Source organism: Lampetra planeri, chromosome 9, assembly GCF_965212315.1.
Source record: "Lampetra planeri chromosome 9, kcLamPlan1.2.h2, whole genome shotgun sequence".
Taxonomy (NCBI): domain Eukaryota; kingdom Metazoa; phylum Chordata; class Hyperoartia; order Petromyzontiformes; family Petromyzontidae; genus Lampetra; species Lampetra planeri.
Window position 1 is genome coordinate 4,953,755 of NC_136115.1, and position 18,479 is coordinate 4,972,233.

The 18,479-nt window shown below is 46.3% G+C and overlaps 1 protein-coding gene across 3 annotated transcripts; it reads right to left on the reverse strand.

Moving 5' to 3' along the window:
- Positions 1-5,911: 5,911 nt before the first annotated feature.
- LOC144720604 (caspase-3-like) lies at positions 5,912-17,783 on the reverse strand. Of its 3 annotated transcripts, XM_078597460.1 has the most exons (8): positions 14,275-14,970; positions 12,737-12,766; positions 12,472-12,583; positions 10,890-11,029; positions 10,184-10,312; positions 9,616-9,791; positions 9,361-9,526; positions 5,912-8,314 (listed from the first exon to the last, which is right to left on the reverse strand). In XM_078597460.1, exons 3-8 carry the CDS (start codon positions 12,522-12,524, stop codon positions 8,088-8,090), a joined length of 891 nt encoding a protein of 296 aa, XP_078453586.1. In that variant the 5' UTR covers positions 12,525-12,583; positions 12,737-12,766; positions 14,275-14,970; the 3' UTR covers positions 5,912-8,087. The 3 variants fall into 3 exon arrangements, with proteins under 3 accessions (XP_078453586.1, XP_078453588.1, XP_078453585.1); XM_078597462.1 differs by lacking the exons at positions 12,737-12,766; positions 14,275-14,970 and adding an exon at positions 17,744-17,783; XM_078597459.1 differs by lacking the exon at positions 14,275-14,970 and having other exon boundaries at positions 12,737-13,615.
- Between the last annotated feature and the right edge of the window lie 696 nt (positions 17,784-18,479).

Consider the following 18,479-nt stretch of genomic DNA (forward strand, 5'->3'; position numbering starts at 1 on the left):
CACCTTTGCCTTGTCTGGTTACTTTGAACCCCACGCATTTAAATGTCAACGTTCAGTTTTGTTACAGGTGTTGAGGAGTTCCCACGGACGCACTCGGAGACGGAGGTAAGTTATGGGCTTTCGCCAAGGGTTTATTAAAGACTTCACAATACACACAAGGGTACACAACTCCCAGGGGCTAGTGGTCCTACAATGAGTCCTGGTCCCTGCCCGGCTAGCTCCGGTCTCTCGTGGCGGATCGTGGACTCTGCCGACTCCACCGACCGGAGAGAGGGAAGCATCTCTATCGGCTACCACCACCGGCTTCCTCCCAGACTCACTACTCGATCCCTCTCTACCCCTGGTTCCCTCTTCACCGTTCGCACTATACCCGTTCCCACAGTGACCTCGCTTTTGCCACGGGGTCTCCCTTAAGTACCCTAGGAGACGTGACGTCATTGCACTGAACGGCACACATGACGTCCCATCCCCATTTTACTCCTCTACACAGGTAACCATGAGGTTTTGGCCAATGCCCTTACGTAGTCTTTCCTCGCCATGGCAGTTTTAATAACGAATGTATCGCGTTTGGTGTTACTTTGTGCACTGGTGGGGTGCAGTGTCTGTAGTTTACTGTCTTGTAACAAGTTTGGCGAGCTTGAGATAATAACTGTACAAACATTCTTGAAAAGGAGGTTCCAATGAGCAAGTGTCCTGAGCACTGCACTTGACCTTTTGTGTTTTTATTTGGGTCGTAACTAAAGGTGTAAATGTGCTTACATCATGGAAAACAAGTGAATCACAACGGGATTTTAGTCGCGTAGTGGTTATACATGTGCCTCGCAGCAAGAAAGGCCAGGTTCTATTCCCAACTCGGGTGCCTATGTGTACTGTAGAGTTTTATGTTCTCCGGCTTCTCTTGTTTCATCCCAAATTTAAAAAAACTCCAATGTAATTGGTAATGGACAAACATTCCAATGATACATTTCCTTGCAAATTACTCAATTGGGATTGCACAAAGTAATATGTTGAAATTCTTCTGCACCGTACGTAGCCAACCATGATAATCAAAAGTGCGGTGGAAGGACAACAAACTAAACACACACAAAAAACTCCTAAAGAAATGAGTTTTCAATATAGATTTAGAAGCGGATAGCTCCAGTGGCTTCCTAACATTGGAACGAAGAGCATTCCAGACGGCCGCAGAAGCGCATCTGAAAGTGCGTGGTGCCAGTCACCGCCTTTGTTTGATGGCCTTGCCAAAAGCCACCGCTGCTGCTGCAAAGATGAACTGAGTTCGGTGAGAATTATTTTATTATGTTTTATTTTTATTATTTTATTACTTCCCTTCTACGTGACTTTATCGAAAGAACCAAGAAGATGAATCCCTGCAGTCACGAAAGCTTTAAATCGAAATTTGAGTTCGCGTGATCGTATATGCAGGACCCTCCTGAAAAGGACGTGAGATTCAGCGAGACTCTGCTGGGTGAACACGTTTACCAATAAACACATGCTCGGTGGGATGAACAGCATATCCGTGCTATTGAAATAATTTGTGTAAACCATGATTTGAGTCAGGGCACTGCCTTTACATATCTGGTCACGACCAATTGGTTCTGGTTTGCAACCACGTTTGTGTACGAATAATAGAATAGAATAATATAAATCCCAGGTACCTTATTTCACAAACAAGTAACTCACCAACCAGGTAACTGACCGGCAACTTATATTCTTGGTTCTTTCGGTAAAGTCACGTAGAAGGGAAATGAACAATACAATTATCACGACGTTTCCATTGCAACACAAGCAGCCATCATCAGGTGTGAAAATCACAGCAAGAATTTTATAGTTTTATTTGTATTATTTTATTATTTCCCTTCTACGTGAATTTACCGAAAGAACCAAGAATATGAATCCCTGCAGTCACGAACGCTTTAAATCGAAACTTAACCGGCAACTGTAAACCAACTAGTAACCTCATATTTAATTAATTTTATAAAAACAGAAGACTGGAGGAAGTTTTGGTTTTTTGCTACAATGGATGTAAGGGAAATACAATCTCATAAAAACATTTTTTTAAACAAGCAATATAACCCGATGTAACTAGATGCATGCATTTTCGTACATTATTCAACCTTTCGAAAGTACATCTGCAATATTTATATACTGTACTGTGTGTATAGAATCAACTCAGTCGACTGTCAAGACTCAATCACATTGCATATTGCGCAATATCAATGGGCAGCGTTTTAAGAGCTCTTTTTCAAGTTCATACATTGACCCCTGCACACGAGACATTAAATACCAAGCCACGATTCTTCTACGAGGCCGATACGCAATAACCAACACCACACAGTGCAGTCACAGCTCTCATTTCTCCTTTTTGTGTTGTGCCTCAACGTTACATTAGACCCGGGTTCTTTAAAACACATCCCTCATCAGTTCTGTCCAACTGGTTTCGACATTGCACAACTACTGCATTTGTTGTTACCCCGTGGGGTCAGTCACTCTGGTTAGCGCTCCACCCGAGTTACGTTTCCCATCATGGTCAACACCCAGTGACATCACCTAGGTCGACTCGGCCTCAAATGAGCAGAGGTGTGGACTCGAGTCATGTGACTTGGACTCGAGTCAGACTCGAGTCATGAATTTGATGACTTGCGACTCGACTTGGACTTGCATAACAATGACTTTGTCCCACCTCTGCAAATGAGTACCCCTGGTGACCAGTGCCGGGTTAAGCTAGCACGGGACCTGTAGCGTATGTTTTAGAAGGGCCCTAACAAAAAAATAACCACGTAAATATTAAAACACATACATTTTTTACTTGCCTAGTAAAGTAATTTGATGCCTTCATTTTCTACGACAAATCGCTAACCTTAAACACCGAGTCGTTCATAAAAGTTGAAGGCAGTATAGTACTATAGTAATAGAGCAAGTGCAGAATCACTGAAACAGAATTGATAGCTTGAAAGCATTTAGCGTGGGGCCCTTGAGAGTGCGGGACCCGTAGCTACTACATATGTAGATCAAGGCCGTAGCCATGGAGTCAACATAGGGGGGGGACCAAATCTTTCAGGGGGTCTCCCCCCCCAGAAAAAAAATCTAAATTTTAAAACGAATTTCCAGCCTAAAATATAAAAAAAAAATCACTAAGACAGGATGGACTTGTTATGCATTTTTTACAATAATGTCTAACAGGGTATAGCATTCGATTCCTCTACTTTTTCTATTTTACCTTATCTTGTTTCATTGTATGTAATGGCAGAGATTAGGGATTAATAAAGTACAACCATAACCACAATCACATAAACAGAAATATATTTTATAGCAATATATTGGGGGGGGGGGGGGGGACATTTTGAGCATATTTGAATATATTCTAATTACGGCCTTGATGTAGATACTTGCTACCAGGATAATCCGGCACTGCGGGTGCGATATGTAAACATCGCCTTCAATAGCTGCTCGCTAACAGGCTAAATAGGGGTGGGTGGAGGGGGTTTGTTTTTTGGTTTGTCACTCTGATGCGGCTGTCTGGTTTGAACTCGTTGACTTGTGCTGCCCAACTCTGGCATTGCGGCTCTGGACTGCGATGACCCAGTCTGTGTTGTGGAGCAGCAACGTTGTTTCTCATTGCGCAGCACAGCACTCAACACGACCCCAACAAAACAAAACAAAAACCCCCACGGGTAGACTTCTCCGTGTTTGCAAACCATCGGGTGTGTGCGGTGGCTTCATTGGCATATGAATAGAACAAGATTGCTACTATTCTGTGGGTCTTTCGGCGAAGTCACGTAGCTGTTTCAAAGGAAATAACAAAAAACTACGGCGTTTCGATCACAACACAAGCAATCGTCATCCTCCTGATGACGATTGCTTGTGTTGTGATGGAAACGTCGTAGTTTTTTGCTATTTTCTTTGAACCATCTACGTGACTTTACCGAAAGACCCAAATAATATGAATTCCTGCAGTCACCAAAGCTTTAAGTCAAGATTTAAGATTGCTACTGTGGGGGTCGCTAGCCCCCGAGATCCCTCCCTCGGTACCCCTAACGGCCGGGTTAACCTCATTACTCGCCCCCTCGCTGCTAGGCGAACCGCTGCTGCGTTCTTCACCCATGGGGTGAGAGCCGTCGCTCCAGGATTCTCCTCCCCCGCGGGTCCGCGTAGTAGGCATGTTTAATTACGTACGCGCACACCCACACACAGCTCTGCGCGGCACTCACTCAACCCTGACCACTCACGCTAGGATCGCGCACCTGTATTATACACGTCGTGAACGTGCGCGCACACACGCCTACAGCTCCACACGCGATACCCACTCTTGCGCCGCTCTGCGCCGCGCTCGCCGCTCACGTTATGATCGCGCACCTGGAGTACGCTGATTACGCACGCCGCGAGCTTACGCATACACAGTACCACACGCGTTCACACTTATAACACGAGATCACACGAGGCCACGATCAGCTATTAATGATTTATTATCCGCTACCTGGAACTAGATGTTAAATCAGTGAGTCGACGAGGCTGGCCTACGCTGATACCTCTATACCTATTCCCGATTTATCTGCTATGATTCTAATTCACCTTCTTACTCACTGTTAAGTGTCCACGGCGGTCCGCTGATCCTTGTGCTAACAGCGTACCTCGGTGCGTCGCACGGACGTCCGGGTCGCTGGCTGGAGCTGTGTCTCGTCGCCTTGCGCTGGAGTAAGAGAGCTATTTCCCCTTTTTGCCCCACTATTTATCCTCCCTACATCAAAGGGAGGCTGCGCTGAACAATGGGCTCGTGCACCTCGAGCCCGCGCACGGCGGTTCCGGCGCTTTTGATATGCTAATCAGTGAGCGGCGTTGGCGGCGTACATCCTAATTACTCCCTTACCCTTCCTAACAATGGGGCCTGTGCGCTCAAGCATAATGTTCCCAACCCTCCATGACTATGCGCAAGAGTCCATGCGGTCCCGCTATTCATGCTGTCCCCTCCCTCCTCCGCCTGTCTCGTCGACCCGTGGGGGTGTGTGTGGGGGGAAAATGCGCCTCCACCGCGGTGGCCGAATGCCCCATGCCGCGACCCCACCATATTAAGGCTGGTCGCAGCGCCGCGGCGCCACGTAGCACGGGGGAGGTCGTCCAATTCCCTGATCGCCGGAAACCGTGAAAGTTTAATCCCGATAAGGGCTTCTCGGATAAAAACCGGTCGGCCAGGTGACCTCCCCACGAGCTCTATGGAGGGGGGGGGGAATGCGTGCGGGTGTGTTCGTGCGAGGTGAGGGGGACGCGGGGTCGGCTCCGTCGCTTGGTGGTGGCGAGGTCTTAGATGGGGCGCCTGCTGAACGGCTTCGTGGCGGCGGCATGACACTACTCATGAGAAAGCGGACCCTGGGGGGTCTCGATGACTGGAGTTGAGCAAAATTGAATTGTATAACAACAACAACAATTGCCATTCGCCACTTAGTGGCGGTGACATCACCACGGCGCCTGTGCCAGGCCAGGTGCACTTTAAGGCCACGTGACGTGTTGAAAGCCCACTGGCAGGAGGTCACGGGACAGACTCAGCAGGTGTCATGGGGTTGACTGACTGAGATGACTGGCCGATGTACCACCTGTGCCCCTACTGTGCCAATTCGCTGTGTGTTAATCGCCCGGCGTTCCGCTCGTTGTTGTGAGCGTCGCTCCTCTGCCCTCCGTTGTTGCTGGAGGGTGACTGCCTCCAACTGCCCAGTAGCAGCGTCCTTCACGAGCCTCCTCCGCTGTATAATAATAGGGGTATCCAACACAGACTGTCAGAGCCGTCCCGATGGTACATCGAATCAGGGCGGTCTAGTTGCGTGGCATTCCAAATCTGAGCTCATTGCCTAAGGCTGACCGACTGTGTTTCTTAATGTCACACCAAAGGAGTGATCCGTCAACAGATACGCAACCAAAACAATGCGGAGCAATTAGAGAACCTTTATTTATCCATTTCAAAGCCTTTACATATGTAGCGTCCGACGGTATTCAATACATCATTTTAATGCACTTCCCTGTGAGATATGGAGCAATTTCCCCTTGCACTATGTTCAATCAAATCTTAAGAGGGTCATCAGTAGGATTGAATATATATAATCGGGTTCGCCTGTATATAGCACTGTTATTAAAGCTGGATTGGAGAATGAGATTTTGTTCAGTCTTTGCTTCTTCACCTGTCTGAAGTAATGCAGACACTCCTCATGCACGAAGGACGTGTTCTCGAAATCACGTGGGACCTTCCTCCACGATTTATTTTGCCCTGAGAAAATCGAAAATAATAAAATAAAAACAAATGAAAATTGCACTCCCAGTGCTCAAAGATTTAGGCAGCGTGCAGAGAGAGCAATGCCGACCTGGTCCGTTCGCTGCTTCTGCGCCGAGTGGAGGCCACGTGCCAGGCCAGTGGGCTTCATTGCAAGGCCCGGGGCCACTGGCGGCCCCGGGTGGGCCTTTAGTTCCGGCCATTTACAGGCGGTGTGGCGGCCCTCGCACTGATGTCCTATCGGCGAAAGTGACCCCCCCCCCTCCCTCTGAAAATTCGTGAAGCACACTGTTACTCTTACGCATTACATAGGAACCATGCACCGGATATGCACGAGAGGATTGGCTTTACACTTATTAAATGAGTAAACATTTCTATATGGCGGAGTGAAGAAAATGAAGCAAATGTTCCAAATTGCTTTAGTCGACAATTGCGTCAAGGCGGATCAAACCACGCGTTGCAGTCGCGATGAGGCTCATCGCTTGTCCCACCTGATGACGGACGCTTGTGTTGTGCCCGAAACGTCGTCATTTATTTTATTTTATACCCACGTGACTTTACCGAAAGAACCAAAGAGTATGGCTTCCTGCAGTCACGAAAGCTTCAAATCAAGATTGAAGCTCATCTGTTTAGTTTGTTTGTGTCCTTCCAACGCACCTCCGATCAGCACGGTTGGCTACGTACGGTGCGAAAGAAATTCAACATGAACACGTAGATGTGAACGCGCGCGGACGTGATTATACATTGAAGCTTACAAAGTTGACCTTTGGAGCAAGCGGGCGCGTTGTGATGAATCGAAACCCAACCTAAAGAAACCTGCGCATGAGGGGTCATCATTTCCCTCCGAGGCACACACGCTGCAGTGACGAATCTCTACGCTAATATGAGCACGTAATCTAGTTGTAGCAAACAGAAAACGAAGTCTTCACAATTCTAAATTCATGTATATATATAAACTTGTCCGTAAGATACAAACACTGCAACTCGTGTTATGGTGATAACAGCAATTTTTACTTGAGATAATATATATTATATTCTTGGTTCTTTCGGTAAAGTCACGTAGAAGGGAATTAATAAAATAATAAAAATAAAGCAATGAACTTTTATTACTTTATTATTTCCCTTCTACGTGACTTTACCAAAAGAACCAAGAATATGAATCCCTGCAGTCACGAAAGCTTGAAATCGAAATATAATATATATTGTTTTAGTTGAACTATTACATTTTTTATTAACCCTATGAGATGGGTCATAATTCGGTTGATTGAACATAGTTTTACACAAATCTTTTACTCCACGGGTGGGAATTTAACTTTCAAATTCCTTTAGTGGGGCAAATGAACATGCACTTTCGTCTCCTCTGCCGTTGAACGAGGCACTCGCAGTGACAGAAGTGACTGAGCGCGACAAAAATTAGAAACGCAAGTTTCCAGGTCGAAAATATTTCCCCTTTTTTTACCCGATTCGACCGCCCCACATCTTTGCAGTGACGGATTGAACATCGTTTGCAGACCGCATCGTATGTATGTGGAACTTTTTTTCACACCGTACGTAGCCAACCGTGCTAAATCGGAGGTGCGAGGAAAGGACAACAAAGTGCTTGGGCCTCGTGGCTATGGGCCGCATGAAATTAAATCACGTGCCCCTAGATTCACCACCCTGGGTTTAGTCCATCCGGTTGCATGAATTCAGTTGATTTCCCTTCCATGCAAAAAAAGAGGGGCGATTTTCCCCGTTAGGGCTGCTCCCTCGTGATGAAAAGAGTCACTCCGCCAAACTCCAGGAGGCTCTGCGGAAAGTACGGCGTTCGCTCCTCCGCTGCTCCGCCCGCTCGCTACTTGAAGTAGAACTCGCGCGTGAGCATGGACATGATGCACGGAATCTGCTTCTTGTCGTTGTAGGTGATGTCCCGTGAGCAGGACACGTACTGCGTGGCCACGCGGCGGTTCACGCACACGAGTATCTTCACGAGCTCCAACTGCGAGCTATTCCTCAGCAGCTCTTCGCACAGCGACTGGATGAACCAGGAGCCCCTCTCCTCATTGCGCCACGAGTAGTACCCTGCAGGTGCGAGCCGGAGACAGACACGGCGTGCTCCGGTGAGTGAGGGGTGTCGCCGGGGTGTGTGCTGAACCAGCCATGATGTCCTGGCTCATGTAAAGGGCCCCAGCCGCCCATGGCATGGCCTAGGGCTCGTTGGTGAATGGGCCCTGGTTAAGGTGGGCACCCGTCCTGGTTTTCCCTGCGCACGAGGGCGTGGTGATTTTTACACATGGCATTAGATATTAGTTTAAGGCTAAGTCGACTTAGGGCAGGCATCGGACTGGACCAGATATCATGAACACTGATGTTAACCATGGCCAGGAATCGAATTTGTGTTGCTGGGTTCATATCACGGTGTGCAAGCCACGGTGCCACCACTGCTCACATACAAAGACAAAGACCCCCCCCATATAGCCTTAACAGAATGTTGGGGCAAGTGCTGTTAGCGAGCACCTATGAAGGCTTGCACGGTAGATGAGTGGGTGGGTGGCCAGCACAACGCCCGCTTGCCTTTGTCTCCCCAGTGGCGATGTTTACACATGACACCAGGAACTCATTTGAGGCTGAGTCGACCTAGGGGAGGCGCAGGACCGGTTCAGATCATTGTCACTGGTGTGGGCCGTGAGCGGGAATCGAATCCGTGTCGCCGGATTCGTAGCGCAGCGTAGCGCTAACCGCTGAGCCACCACTCCCCACCACTGCCCAAACACACACAGACACACCGAGTGGGAAGGTCAAACGGGGGGTTTCTGTTGCTGCGTAGACCTTCCCAGGTTGCGCTACGCAGCTTTCAGATGCGTTTTCGGATTGTGCCGCATATTGTTTGACTCTTAAGCACAATGTCCGACGTTTCGCTCCACGTGCTGGGAGCTCCTTCAGCAACTGAATTGAGCGGCCAATCGAAGGAGAACGTAAGCTGCTCAGTTCGGTTACTGACATGTACCGTCAGACATCGTGCCAAATAGCACGCGGTAACAACCCCCCCCTTAAAAAAATGCGCCAGAGAGACAAGCACTTGGGCCGGCGAGTGACGACACCGGCGGTGGCAGCGGCGGCGGCGGCACCTGGTACGGTGGAGAAGGCGTAGAGGAAATCGGGCTGGATGACGTCGTAGCTGGGGAGCAGCGAGTCCTCCACCGGCTTGGAGTGGCCTCGGTTGTCCGTATCGTCGCTGCGCCCCAATCCGTCCACGTGGTCCACACCCTCGTCAAACATGCTACCCCGGCAGGCCTGCGAAGACACGCGCCTTGTTTATTGGTGCCCTCGGCAGTGAAGGCTGGGGCAGCGGGCTAACTCCGGTAGACAGAGTGACCCCTGACCTGTATGAAGAAGAGCTTGGGCTTCCCGGCCAGCGAGGGGCAATGTTTCTCGGAGAAGATCTCGGCGAGGATGGAGACGGGGAGCGTGCCGTCGGTGCCGTACAGCACGCCCTCCTCCCCGTGGCTAAGGATGGCGCACACGAAGCAGGCGCGGGTGCCGTGGTCCTCGCTCGACGCTGCGTCGCGGAGAAAGCGCGCGGGTGCGGGCAGTGGGTACAACGCGTAACAGCCACGTGCGCGCTCGGGGAACTTCGCACGAGCAAACCTGGGCACGATTAACATCCTGGACTGTGGTCGTATCTGCGGCTGGAGCACCCAGTTCTCGCGGTGAACTTCACTCGTTGATTCCTCCACCCATACCGAAGACTCGGTCTCTCCACCAGACTGACGGTTTCATCTCACCCACACTGCTCGACTTCTGAATTACACCCCCGACCATGGCCAAACATGCAGGGCATTTAATTAAAAACAATCTGATCCCATGTATTTTTTAATGAATTTTCTTTCGGGGTGATTTAAACAATTGCTGCCCTTCACGAAACTACATGCATTGTGTCTCGTACAGTACCTTTTTTCAAGTTGTCGATCATTTGCTTGCAGGTCAGATCTTTATACGATTCCACTTGGAAGCCCAGGCTCACGAAGCACACTTGCAGCTGCATGGCATCCCGGTCTGTGCCCTTCCGGCGATTCATGCCTACCGGAGGAGGAAGAAGAAGAACAGCGTTCGTCGGCTTGAGAGGGAGACACAGGGAGAGCATTCCCACAGCCACACAATTACGTGCGGTCCACAAAAAAAGATGCAACCCTACGATTTACTCGCTCGCACCACTCGTAGACGAAGGGCCTTCGCTCGAGGGAGCTCGTCAAGAGCTGGTCTCGGGTGTACTTTGGTCTACTCTTCCACCCTAACTGGACGTCTTGGAGGAGGTGAGTACCCACACTTTACCCGACCACACGCAACCTGCCGATTGACTCACTTGTAGTGCACTCATTTATACTGGCGTGTGGACAGGGGCTGGGGTATTTAATAAACGTGCACAATCGTTGCAAATGCTGTGCCCCGGAAAATCGAATGGAAGCAGCGGCCAATGCCGCTTAACAATACACAACTGCAGCATACCCATTATAAAACCCACCGTATTATTGCCAACCCACACAAGGACATAGTCTCCTAAGCATCATGGAGTGATCGTTGATGTTAATCTGGAGCCTGTAAAGTAACTTCTACATCCAGTATATCCATCTTACCGTGTGTGGTGTGTTGAGCGCACCTGTTTGCGGATAGAAGTTCTCGTTGTTGATGATAATGCACTTGCTCTTGACCTGGAAGTGCATGTTGTACTGCGCCGAGGAAGTCCAATCCATGTCATCTGTCAATTTCTGATCGCCAAGTTTGCCGTACGTCCCGGGACTGCCCAAGGAAAGCACACACGCATCGTTCAAACGCTCTGTTCACCGCACTGCATCGTGGATACGGTCGGAGATATTGTTTGCGCGGGTTAGGCTGCCCTGCTCACTTATTAAACTCTCGTTTTCTCAACCAATGGCACTCCCTTCCTATATGCCTGCCAGTCTACACCAAAAAAATATTTTCACGTACATGGCAGATCAAATGTAAACACGGCTATTTTGCCACGGGCTTTCAGTCCCTTAAATTATCAAACAGAAGGCACGGCTTTTTGTCAAAACCCAGAGCCGACCTTCACTCAGTGGGAGGTCGCTCATTCTCCTCCGCTGCCCCCACAGTCGGGAACTCCCTTCTCCAAGGCATGCGTGCTGTCGACCGCCCCCCCCCGCCTCTGTTCAAGTCCAGGCTCAAAAGCTTCCTTCATTCCTCGACCGCTGTGACTGCTTCGCTTTACAAGATGCAATAATATTCCCACCGTTTCTGTCCAGAATGCTGAGATGTGGACACATTTAGATGCTGCATAAATCCACATTGGATTGTGATTACGTACGCTTCCCGATAGTCTCGTGTTTGTCTGTGCTTGTCTTCGTTGGCCAGTTTTAAGGATGATGAGTCATGGGTAGGGGATGGTCTTTGACACTGCCCAGGTGTTGCGACCCTCGGTAATAATTATCTAAGAACGCCTAAAAGCGTGAGACGTGAGCACTTGTGTAAGTGCTGTCCTCGAGCTGTGTAAGCACGGAACTTGCCACGTGCTTGCGCCAGGCAGTCCCATCTGTGAAAATCTACTGGACATCTGTGAAAAAGAGCTTCAGAGCTCATCGGATTCCTCCAGTATCAATAAATATTCTGATTCTGATGGTACTGGACGTGTACTGTGCAGTAACTATCGTGGCATTGACTTGCGAGTTCGAATACTTGTTGTGTTCTGTTGTTTCAGTGCTTTTGGTTAGTTTTTGTAGATGCTTCATAGCATTTTTTATAATAACAAAAGCAATATGCTGGAGAAATAAATACAAAATGTGAATGGCATAAATGTAAATACTGGGGTATTTTTGGTAAGAAAGTGGATATTATCGAGGTTCTCAACCCTTGTATCAGCCTGGTGTTTTCAGTTCAGTTCAGTTTCATTTATGTGGTATAGCCCTGTGAGCCATTCGGCTCTTGAATCGGGCGCAACCGCAACAAACAAAAACATGAACAAGAAACATCTTAAAGTGACTACGCGCAAACAGAAAAATCCAGGATAAAACAGCAAAGCCTTCCAGAAAAACACCGTTTATCAATGCTGTGTGCAAAAATCCCAGTGGGATGCAAGTCAAACAATAACAACCATAAGACAATTTAGAGGACATGCTGTGATTTCCAAGTGGACAGGTGACTCTCACACACGTGTGTCTGGACCATGGACAGCAGAACTCCGTAACAGAAAGAACAGCTCTCACCCTCTGAATATATTTGGAAGATTGATGGCCTTTCTCCCATCTTTGCTGTCCATTGCAGCCTCCGAGATCAGCAGGCCCCTTTGCCTCTGGACAGGTGACGCACGACGGAGGGCTGCAAAGTGGGGGCAGAAAGAGACATTCGACCGGACTCGTGGCAAACCCTGTTTTTTTTCGGTTGTTGTCAAAAATGAGTGAAGTGACCTCTTTGCTCTGCGATGATTAATTTAAGCCCCGGAGCAAATGATCAAATGATGGTGTTACTTACTTATTGAGAAAGCACCACAAAAGGCTGATACTGTAACGATTAAAAAAAACAACACAAGTGAATAAATGTGGCAGTTAGTATGTTTATTTTTGTATTAAATCGCTGATACAATCGTTCAAGCTCTTCTTGGTTCTTTCGGTAAAGTCCTACTTCCTCCCTTTATTACTTCCTCCCTTTATTACTGCTAATCCTACATAATATGACTTTGATACCCCCCCCCCAAGGCGCCCTCCTCCTCTAACCCAGCTTAAATATACGCTGCCAAGCTTGGTGGTGTTCATTCAGACGCTGTCTTTCCGACAGCCCTGTTCTTCAGCTGAGGACGGCTGCTTGCATTGTGGCCAAAACGTCGTGAGAATTGTATTTTTATTATGTTTTATTTTTATTATTTTATTATTTCCCTTCTACGTGACTTTACCGAAAGAACCAAGAAGATGAATCCCTGCAGTCACGAAAGCTTTAAATCGAAATCGTTCAAGCTCGCGTGCACGCGGGTGCTAGATGGAGCGCTGGATCGTGAGATTTGGCGATGGTTTGGGGAAGCCTTCACCCAGCTGTGGATTGATCTCGATCTATTTTAGGTATTTATTTTTCGTGATTTGCTTACCTTTCCTACACTTTGCACTCATATTGTTTATTTTTATTTAGTTGTTGTAACTTTATGAGCCACCCCTACAGGACAGCTGTGAAAAAACGAGCTTCATAGCTCATCGGATTTCTCCAGGATAAATAAAGATTCTGATTTCGATGGCTGATGATGTTTATTCTCAATAAGGTCATAGTTAATTCTAGATTTGAAGCTTTCGTGACTGCAAGGATTCATACTCTTAAGTTTTTTTGGATAAAGTCACGTAGGTAAAAAATGATATTAAAATTAATAAAAGTAAAATAAAAATCACGACGTTTCGGAAGGCAACACAAGCTTCCGTCTTCGTGCTGTGACGGTTCCACCTGAAGACGGAAGCTTGTGTTGCCTCCGAAACGTCGTGATTTTTATTTTACTTTTATTAATTTTAATTTAATGTTTTACCTACGTGACTTTACCGAAAAAAAACCTAAGAGTTTAAGGTCATAGTTAGTCAAATGACTTTTTGTATATACAGTAATTACATTACTGAATGGGTATTTGGTGTTTTGGCACCCACGTTGTGGGACACATAACTTGGACATATTCTCAGCGCATTCGCAATTCATGAACTTAAGACTAATTTAAAAGCCACTTTATTTTCAGATAACATAAAAATAACTCGAATGAAATAGACAAAAATATAGTACAGAAGTCTCAATCACACATTTGCAATGCTGCTTATTCTCGTTCGTTGTGTTTACTGTCCTGCCTTGTTTTTGAACACTACATTTGGGCTGCACTCACTTCCTTACTGGGCGATTCCTTTGTTATCATCTCAAATACCCCAGTGTCCCGGCACCTCGAAATCGCGACTGCACTGGAGATGCGGTATCAAATCACATACATCACGGCTCGTGCCCCATATCGCTCTCGCGAATGAGTCTCATCCTGTTCGCTCTAGTTTCTTCACCTGGTTAAACCAAAATGAACTTCAACTTGAAGTTCGAAACTTGGCTCGCTCAGTATCAAGCTGCGACAAAACGACACAATCCATGCTTCCAGATTTCTCACTGCGACGTGCCCGCTATTTTTCAGTGGTGGCTGCGAAGACAGCCGGTGGAGATACCACAAAAGCCAATTCCTATCTGATTCGCAATCTACGACTCTCTTCTCGGCCATGGGGAAATCGCTGCTGCTGCAGCTGTGACATTTAGTCGAGCTTTAAACAAAAAAAAAATCGGTAAACATCCACTCCTATACAGGACACAGTTCAAAACGGCAAACATACACTGACGCACACAACAAAGGCGAAACTGCACACGTAACGATAACAATGCCATTGCCACGGTGCCACGAGACCAGCAGTAGCATGGAAACTACATTGCACAGAAGTCAAGAATGTCGTGTGGTCTAACCAGTATAACTCTACAATCCCACGGATGTACGTACAGGCTTAACCATACTTCACCATGCTGGTCAGTACGGATTGGTGAAGGCAGGTATGTATGTACTGTGTGTTGAATTTCTTCCGCACCGTACCTGTCCAAGCGTGCTAATCGGGGGTATAGATAGACATGGGGGTACAGGGTGGTCCAGATGTTCTTGTGACCTACATTTAACTCTCCAAAACTTTATATTTTTAAAGTAAGGTTTATTTAAAACAGAAACGAATATGTAAAGGGCAAATGTTAGGGGTCAATTAATTGGGGGGGGGGGGGTGTCACAAGACATCTAGACCACCGCATCGTCACCCACAGCCTATAACACCTTTACTGCAAGATTGGTTGCCCCAGCCAGCACCATCCAGGCGCACAGCTCTGTGTAGCTTCCATGGACCTGATAAGTGCTGAACTGCATTAGGTAGCTATTTAAGTTATCTAAAGCATCTTGCATATCAGCAGCCTAGACATTAGATGGGTTCTGAAATTGTGTAACTCTGTTTCAAGGTGAGTTGAACCGGTTTAGCCATTACCCTAACCTGGTAAAGGTCTAATCGGTGGTACAGCGTAACAATGTGCTGTTATCACTGTTGTATGCTACAATGATTTTATTTTTACTGAAGGTGTACCACCCTCTGTATCCACTGCAACAGTAGTGCATTGGTTATGAACAGGGCCTGATTAATGTGTGGGTTTGAGATTCTGAAGCCTCGGGGCCTTGGATGATTGAGGACCCCTCCCAAAATTACGTACTGTTTTATAATATCTTCTTGGTTCTTTCGGTAAAGTTACGTAGAATGGAAATAATAAAATAATAAAAATAAAACATAATAAAATAATTCTCACGACGTTTCGGCCACAACGCAAGCAGCCGTCCTCAGGTGAAGAGCTGGTCTGTCGGGAAGACAGCGTCTGAATGTTCTTCACCTGAGGACGGCTGCTTGCGTTGTGGCCGAAACGTCGTGAGAATTATTTTATGATGTTTTATTTGCATTATTTTATTATTTCCCTTCTACGTGACTTTACCGAAATAACCAAAAAGATGAATCCCTGCAGTCACAAAAGCTTTAAATCGAAATTGTTTTTTAATAGTTACTAAATCGCACTGTCATATATACGATTGGCAATCTGGAGATTACAGCCACAGCATATGACTATAGTAAGTGTGTGTCTGCCAGGTATTATAATACACAATGGTGTATTGTGTTTACTTTAACTTTGATTGAGCTTTTAGAATTCGTATACTGTATCACATATACAAACAAAACAACTAGAAGCGAAATATCTTAAGTAAAAACAATGGAGTGTGTGGCGTCTGTTATGGGTGGCATTACATCGTTAAAGGGAATGCATTGAACACAGCACAGTATACAAATGTGTGTCGACCAAACCATAACAACTTCACCACGCCCCCCTCGTCAAACTTAATCCGGCTTTGGGTAATTCACTGAACCCAGTTACCCTGAGATGGATTCCTGAGCACATCTCACACCAACCATCCATGCTGCTCACTATTTTACCATCCATCATCGACCAGCAATGCGAAGTGTGGTTAAAACAAACCCCTATGATTGACACAACATGGGGAGAAGCTGACATTCATGCAGCAGTGCATGTAGCCTGACCATGGCAGAGTTCCTAGGGCATAGTAAACTGAATTGGCAGCAAATGTGTTTTTTACATACCAACCAAAGTTATGCTATTAACTGCCCCTTGTTTCAAATTAAACATTCGTGGATTTTTTTTTCAGGCAATAAGAATGGCCACAGACTTAGGACACTGTAACATCGATTATATGTAATTGTTTAAGCTTATTTTTTAAAGTTGATGGAACAATTTAAATTAACTTTACAATAGATGGACACCTATGAATACCATTCTACTAAAATGGGTACTATTTGTTGGGGAAGTCAACAATGGTTGTCCTTTGATATATGTACTGTACTCGCCTCTTGCCATAGGAATGTGGAATTTCCACTAGTGGCCCTGGGCTGTAAAGGGGGGACGATATCTGCCTCAAAGCTCATTTGAGCAGGAACTCACTATGACTTTGATGGACCTCACTGAACACCCTATAATGCTGTTAAACTGCAACCAAGTAACTTATTAGCAACAATAATGTTTTGCTTGTCAATAAATGTTTAATATTTCACTGAGTAATTCAGGGGAGTAAAATGTGATTGGCATATGCCGATACATCTACCGCACGATATTTTTTCAAAATACGATGGACTCCCCATTGTGTCTGTACAAGGAAATGTTACATTATAGTTTATACGTACAGGTTTTGTTTTAAATAGGAAGCGCGTTATTACGCTGGTGGGGCAGTCAACACTCTCTACTGTGTTGAGATTAAATCCATCCCATCAGGTAAATTCTTATTTATTTGTACTTCCTATTATATTGGACTACGGTGAGCCAGTTAACCACTACCAAAACAAACTGCTGAGGTATACAACATGTTTCTGTTTTCATTATTTATCCATATAGCTGCTTCTGTGTGAGACTCCAACTCTTCTATACAACCAAGGTGTACGAATATTTAACTTTTTTCGCACCGTACAGTACTACTTATAATTAAGAAACATTTCAGAAATATACGCAGCTATCTCTCTCAACGTAGGTTTTCTTTCGAGTTTCATAAATTGTATGCAACGGTAATTGTGTCAGTATAGCGACGTACATTTCTATACTTAACACGTCGGCTTTCATCCATAATAGAAGTTGTTTTTGGCTGTGTCGGGTGGTGGCGGGTTTTAACGACACATTTATATATTTACGCGATCTAACCTCCCAAAAAAACTCTGTTATGGGTTTCTATGCTTATTTCACAATATTGATTTTTTTTACTATTCCCAAATAAAAAAAGCTGCGGTACATTTTACAGGCAAGTATTTTTTTTACAAACAGAATTGTGCTAGGCGAGACGCTAGATTTAACTGGTAATGTTTTTGCTGAAGGACAACAATACAGCATAAAACAAATGATGAATGTACTCACATTCTGCCAGCTCGCTCTATGCGCCTCTGTTGTTGACCTGCCTATAAATAGGCCTCCGTCACTGTGGTATTTTCCTCTCTCTCTCTCTCATAGGCCAGCCAACCTGTGCACGTCATGTTTGAATGCAATATAATTTTAAATATTTTTGGGCGTCAGCTAATGTGGGTGTTGCCAGTCGCTTCTCGGGTGTGTGTGTGTGGCCTCTGTTGAAAGGTGAATTGACGTGGTCCAGTCTGGCACCGCCCATGGGATTTACCTGTGCGGACCGTAGGGTTGCCACCTTTGGATTGAACAATTTACATGGGCAAAATATAACGTAGGAGAGTGTTGGACTTCAAAGTAATCTATCGTACAGCTGCACCCTTCAACATTACGAGTGGAGGTCATGTAATCTGTTCAGCACAGGAAGTCACAAATCTAGGGGTCATCAGTGACCCCACATTGTCATTCAAGGCTCATATTAAAAAGATCACAGAGACAATGTTTCCATCTTCGGAATATCTCACGCATCCGATCCCTTCTCTCTGCCTCAGATGCAGAAAAGCTGGTCCATGCCTTCATCTCATCTCGCATAGACTATGGTGATGTCTTATTCCCTGGCGTGGCTAAAAAGCTGCTAATCAATTTGCAGGATGTTCAACATGCGGCTGCTAAGGGTGTTAACCAGAACACCTCTTCACATCATATTACACCCTTTTGGCCTCCCTGCACTTACTTCCAGTTTCACATAGAATAC